Source organism: Corylus avellana, chromosome ca5 (assembly GCF_901000735.1).
Source record: "Corylus avellana chromosome ca5, CavTom2PMs-1.0".
In the NCBI taxonomy this organism is placed as follows: domain Eukaryota; kingdom Viridiplantae; phylum Streptophyta; class Magnoliopsida; order Fagales; family Betulaceae; genus Corylus; species Corylus avellana.
In genome coordinates, this window is record NC_081545.1 from 1,379,972 (window position 1) to 1,387,073 (window position 7,102).

A 7,102-nucleotide genomic window follows, 5' to 3' on the forward strand; every position below is an offset into this window, starting at 1 on the left:
TTCTCTTCCCCTTCTAATAAGGCCAAATTCACTCATCAAATAGGTGTTTAGTTTGAATATTTTCGAATAAAGCAAAGTATATAACTTATACAACAAGTCATTGCCCATGCCTTGGTGAATGACTTTTAACAAAAAGCTTCTTCACCGAAAGACATCGTATTGCATGTGTTACGATATTGTTCATATAATATTCTTCAATAGTAATAAATGAAATTTTAAATTATGATAGTCTTTATATTGAAAACGGTCCAATAATTACGATATTGTTCATATAATAACATAATGGATTATGTAAACCAGCCCTTCATGTGAGAATAGGGTTGCGTATATACATCTGGTGAGTAATTTTAAAAGAGATGTCTGGGGAAAAGCCTCATAAGGTTATAGTTAATTTATTTACATACATGTTAGGATGCTCTATAAAATGGATTAAACCTTTTTCGTTTTATTACACTACATATCTTTTGGCATTTCAAAGGGAAAAAAGAATGGGAACAAATATTCAAGTTCTTATTGTAGTATGCACCATCATATGCTTTTCCTCAATTTGTGATGCTACCAATGGAAAAAAGAATGGGACTGCCACCTTTTACAAAGCTCCTTACGTTCGTGAGTATATATATGCTTGTATATTGTGGGTCTCTAGCCATGGATCCGTGAAGACCCATGGTCAAACTTTGGGTCTCCTCCCACATGTTTTTTTGTTTTGAATTTATTTATTTATTTTTTATTTAATACAGGGGTACTATTGTTATTTTCAATCACGTGTATCACACGTAACCCATTTTCTGTCGATTTTAATAAAAAAAATTATAATGGAAGGGGTCAAGTAAAAGGGCTAGGTAGTAACAAGAGTTGATCACAACTTTTTAAAATTTTGGGGGACATTGAAAATTGAGTTGTAATTTAGGAGAATAAATGTAATTTTTCTTATATTTACGCAGAGACTCCCAATATAAAATAGGTATATATACAACTTTGTTTCACACTTACGACACAAAGCCTGGAAATCTTATTATTTTGCACTATAAGTTTAATTCAAGTATTAGTTACTTTTTATTACCTCATCAATTCTTCACATATATGAGTGTGTTTAATATGATACTTGTGTTTCACCTTCTTCTATTAATGTATATGTTGAATTATTTGCTTGATTTGCACTTTGGAAACTGTATATGATTGTATTTCATATTGTAATATCTGTTCTTTTGTTCTTAATTTCTTTTCAGTTTATAAGGATTCAAGTGTAAAATTTAAAAACCACTAACAACAAAACGTGTGCCTCTGTCAGGCTTGATTTCTAGATATAAACTCGATCAAGTTTAAACTGAGTCCTAATTTAAGAATTAAACTCCCAAAGATTAATTTTCAACATCTTTTGCCAGCCTCTACATGTAATGGATATCAAGATGATGGCAATTTTATAGCCGCGGCAAGTGATAAAATATGGGAGAATAGGAGAGCATGTGGGAAATATTACACAGTAGAGTGTATTGGTGCCACAAACAAAGAAGCAAACCCTTGTAAGAAAGATTTGATTTTGGTTCGAATCGTTGATTATTGTCATGGACCAAGATGTGGAACCATCACTCTTTCTGAAGATGCTTTCTCTGATATTGCTGACCTCAAAGCTGAAAGAGTTAGGGTTGAATATAAAATGTAAGCTAAGCTGAAGCACTCAAAATTAACATTCTAGTACTACGTACGCACTCAAAGTATATATGAAGACTATCATTCATTATTTGATATTTATGTTTATGATTCGCAGGTTGGGAGCTTGAGGAGGTCTACTAAGGGCAAGTTATGATAATAATGAAGATACTTGTATATCTGGAAACACTTTTATTTCCTAAAGGCTACAAATTTGATGAAACAATATATATGTGATGAAATGAAGGGGGGCTTTTCTTTCTTTATTTATGTAAGTAAATATGGAATGAGGGTCCTTATCCTTTAGTTATAATATATGCAATTTGTTAGTTTCTCTATAAAAATTGTAGACTGAGATTCCAACAATACATTTTTACCGCGTGCAGTAGCTTTAATTTGAGGTGTTCATTTAAAGTGAGCAACCCAAAATCTGTTACGTCATTTAGTAGGTGAAACAAAAAATTGAGTAATGTTAGAAACTACATTTTTATCTTACAACTATCTTGCAATGCCATGTGATAACAACAACCAACCTTGAGACTCTTATTTAAAATAATAATAATAATAAAATCAATGGTCAGTTAGGATTGCCACATTAACATTGTAGGATAGTATGAGATAAAAATGTGATTTATAAAGTTACTCAGAAAATTGCATCTCTTGCTTTGCTCTTCCACCACATCATGAACACCATCAAGCTCTAATTTTACCACCTTACTCACCATCGTCCCGTCCTGTCCCATAGGTGGCTGAACACTCTCTTAGCCAATGAGGTGGCCTCCAAGGTGGTTTGGCTGCCTCCAGGGTGGTCTAGCTAGCTTACACGACATGACAATATATATTGAGGGAGGTGGTGGAATAGGAGCTCGACACTGGTAGAGGTGGTAGTGAAGCATAGGTAGAGGTGGCTGAAAATCAAATAAAAAATAATAAAATAATAAAATAATAATAAAAAAAAAAACAAAAAAAACCTTGATAGATGATGTTGTAGATTTTAGACCGTTCATTAAAGTTATTGCATTCGTCCAATACCTATAACTACTAAAGTTAATTATTGCATGAGATTTTGATCCTAAAACTATTTCTCTTTGTACTTTTACTTTTACTTTTACTCAGTATTTTCTTACTCTTTTCGGTGATTGACTAAATACCCATATATTATAGAGGACATGCTTCTTTCAAGAATTGAGCAAGCAGGTTTTCTCTTAATGTAAATGGAATCAATGCTTTTTTTAATATATTTTATTTCCATAAATAACAGATCACTGCCCATACGAGGGAACAAATCATTATTTAATTTGAAATTTGATAATTACATCACATGCAGTAGTCCAACGAAAGGTTGAACTATCTAAATCAAAGGGATAGGAAAATGAGTAAGTTGTATTCCTGTTGGTGTTGGTCTTCCCCTTTTCCTCTGGTTTCTTCCCAATAAGTACTCTTTCATTGCTCTGAAGGGAAGAGGGGAGAGATACCGTCCCTGCTACGTTGTACGTAGTGAGACAACCTTAATTGGATTATATGTTTGGTGAATGAATTTAACCAAAAGCCGTTTCATCTAAAAGCCATCCAAGAAATCCCATATTTTGCGTATTAAGATATTGTTCATATAATGTTTTTTTAAAAAATAATAAATGAAATTTCAAATTATTAGTCTTTATCTTGGAGACGGTCCACTGATAATGTTCAACTGAGAAAGTACAATACAACATATGACCATATTACCTAACCTGGCCCGTCATGTGATCAGAATATGGTTGTATATACCCTACTAAAAAAAATAATAATAGAAAGAAAAATATAAAAGATCCCACCTGTTAAATATATTGTGAATATATTATAGAGCGGAAGAAGGAAAGAGAGCGGAAGCATAACAATGGACTACATTATATTATTCTTTTCTATTGATATGACATGTTTACATAGCTCTCTATTTATAGAAAGTGAAGAAGTAGTGGACAAGAAACCCAAAACTAAACCCTAGAATATGTAAGGAAACAAAATAAAGCAAATAATATAAAATATTCTAACACCACCAAAGCATTTGACAAACTAACATCTTAATGCAACACTAATCTAAAATATACCGAAATATAATGAAAAACGGAAGGAAAACATTACACATAAAAATAAGATTAAACTAAAAAAAGGCCGCTATAATAATACATACATTGCTTTGGGAAGGTATCTTGTATATGAAAAACTTTGTAAAAGGTATATTAAAAGTTGATAACTTTTACAATTACATTGGTGTAATATATATACAACTGGACATAAGACATGGCTAACCCTAAAATCAGAATCTACAACAAATCAATTTACTACAAGGAAAAGAAGATCTTCTCATTGGCTAGCTTGGTCTCCAAGTCTTTCAATAGTTGAAATTCTTTCCTTTAACAAACGATTTTGTCACAGCCAATTGATACTCCCAAACCTACTTTACATGCTGTCATAGGAGGTTGAGGGATATAGAGAATCTTTCCATATTGAATTTCAGCTTTCTTGTAGTTGTAAGATTGCCTTGTATGCCTATCTGCACTCGATCGCGTCAGGCTTGCGCTCGAGCGCAGATTAACCTGACTCTCAACTTTCTTCTCTGGTACTGCGACCAATCCTGCGATCGATCACACTTGAGCATCAAAACTCTCTGGTACTGCGCTCGAGACTGTGATTGAGCACAGCACTTGAACTGCAACCTTATCTGGTACTGCGCTCGAGCGCACTTGACATGCACTCGACTTGCGCTCGAGCCTGCTTTGCATCATACTCTTGCTACATTGCTTCCATCCATCTAGAGTCAGTGGCAGCTTGCTTATAGGTTCTCGGTTCACATTCAGAGACACTAGTATGGTAGAGCAGAAAGTCTAGGAAGGCTTTGGGTTGTAGGAAGCCTATTCTGGACCTAGTGATCATAGAATGGGTGGGTAGTAAAGGAGGTGATACTGTAGGGATGACATTTGGTGATCCTATAGGTGGGGCAATGGGATTTTCAGCTGGATTTGGTGTGGAACTAGGAGTGGGGGCTGAACTAGGTGATGAACTAATATTGGAGGGTGAGCTAGGTGGTGAACTAGGGGGGTGAAACAGGCTCAGAAGGGAAGGTAGCTGCATTAGGATTAGTACTAACAGGCAATGCGCTAGGTAATGAAAAAGGAACAGAGAGAGAGAAAGGAGCTTCACCTTGAGCATTTATCTTGGATGGAAGGTGTGTAGTAGCTTGATCCTTGGCAGGGAAAGAATCTTCATCAAATATGATATGTCTAGACAAATAAGCTTTGTTAGTAACAGGATCCAAACACTTATAGCCAGCATAGTTGTATCCTAGGAAAGTGCATGGTTCGAACCTATACTTTAACTTGTGCAAACCATAAGGTCGAAGAAGTGGATAGTAGAGACAACCAAAAACCCTAAGTTTTTCATAATCAGGTTCTCTAGGATAGAGCTTGAAATAGGACGACTTGTGATCTAAAGTAGGAGTGGGTAACCTATTAATGATATAGACAGCAGTTAGAAAAGCATCAACCCAGTATTAATTGGATAGGTGAGAGTGAGCTAGAAGTGTGAGTCCGGTTTCAAGTATGTGTCTCAGTTTGCATTATGCAAGTCCATTTTATTGAGACGTATAGAGACACAGTTTTCTATGAAGTATGCCATGATTAGTGAGAAAGGTTTGAAACTGAGTTGAGGTGTATTCTTCTCCTCCATCTAATTGAATTTGTTTGATTTTAGAGGAGAATTGATTTTCTGCAAGAAGCTTAAACTTAACAAAATTCTCAAACACTTTAGATTTGTTATATAGGGGGTAAATCCAGGTGAAACGTGAGTAATCATCAACAAAGATAACATGATATTTATAGCCCCTAATGGACTGCATTGGAGAGGTCCAAATGTCAGTGTGAATTAGCTCTAGAGGCTGAATAGATACATGAGTAGAAGTAGAAAATGGCTGCTTTTTGCTCTTGCCTAATTGACAAGATGCACAAGCAGAAGTTTTATTGAAATCAAACTTGGAAATAGGAAGGGATTTACCCTTAACGACACGGTTAACAACATCAAGCGATGGATGACCTAACCTAAAATGCCACATTAGAGTGGTGGTTCTTATTCCTATCAAAGCTGTAAAAGTCTTGGTGCCTTTGAGAAGATTCCTTCCTAGCCAAAGTGGATATAGGCCATTTTCACTCCTCCCCTCCAAGAGTGTTACATGGGTCAGCAAGTCTTTGATAAAATAATGAGAAGAGGTTAGGATAAAATAACAAGAATTGTCATGGCAAACTTTTGTATAGAAATCAAATTAGTAGAAGCTTGGGGACGATGCAGTATATTTTTTACTTGAAATGAAGAAGTAGGAGAGTGTAAAAGAGTTAAACCAGTGTTCTCTATTTGTAGACCAGTCCTATTGCCTACTGCCACCTCCTCTGTTTGTTGAAAGGGTTGTTGAATCTGCAGGTTCTCTAGATGATTTGTAATGTGGGCATTGGCTCCACTATCCACCAGCCATTGTTGATCTTCATAGGCAGAATTGGTGTGGGCAACCATTGCTACAAGTTGTGTAGATGGGTTTCTACTTTGAAATGAATAGTCCACCAAATGGTAGTAGTCAATGGTTAGATGGCTTGACCTACCATAAATCTGGCATGGGGCTCTTGAGCCATGAGAAAATTTGCTACCTTGCTGTAGAGGATTTTGAGGTTGTTGTCTGTTGAAGGAGTTCCCTTGATTGTGTGCAATGAAGCCACGGTTGGTGAAGGTGGAGTGACCTTGAGGAGGTCATCTATTATACTGTGAAGGCCCACAGTTGTATTGCTGAAAGGATGATCTTGGTGTGGAGAACCCATGGGGATTCCTTGGGAAAAAAAATTTCTATGGAAATCTGGAATGCATAGGAGGTCTTCCTCTGAACTGTTGGAAGGGTCTGTTTGCTGTGAGTGCAATAGAGGACTGATCTGGAGTGTGGTTTTGGTGTTGGTTCAGCAACATCTCATGACTAATTAGTTCATCTTGAAAGTCTTCATAGCTAAACTCATTAGCTCTAGTGTGGAACGTGTAGGCTGTGATAAAGTGAGTAAAGTTGGAATTCAATCCATTAAGGATAGAAGAGATTAACTCTTCATCAGAGATAGGGTTTCTTGCAGCTCCAAGTTGATCTGCAATGAGTTTTGCAGATTTTATATAATCTGAGCATGACTTGGCTCCTTGTGATAGACTTTAAAGTTGCTTTTTGAGATTTGAAATTCTGGATTTGGATTTTGAGGCAAACTTAGTGGTAAGGGCTGTCCACGCCTAGTTTATGTGTTGAGACCATAGACCATGGCTAGTACCTTTTTTGAAAGAGAGGCTGTTATGACACAAAGCAGGTATTGATCCTTCTTGTTCTAGGTAAGGTATTCTGGATTGAGTATGTCCTTTCCTTGATCATCTCTAGTCATCTTTGGAGGACATTTTTCCGAGC

The 7,102-nt window shown here is 36.0% G+C and overlaps 1 protein-coding gene across 1 annotated transcript in view; it reads right to left on the bottom strand.

Annotated features, from left to right (window-relative positions):
- Positions 1-4,720: 4,720 nt before the first annotated feature.
- LOC132180650 (receptor-like protein 7) overlaps positions 4,721-7,102 on the bottom strand; it is a 12,309-nt gene continuing 9,927 nt past the window's right edge. Inside the window, exon 3 of the mRNA XM_059593542.1 lies at positions 4,721-5,135. Coding sequence (XP_059449525.1) covers positions 4,721-5,135 — 415 coding nt within the window. The remainder of the gene's footprint in view (positions 5,136-7,102) is intronic.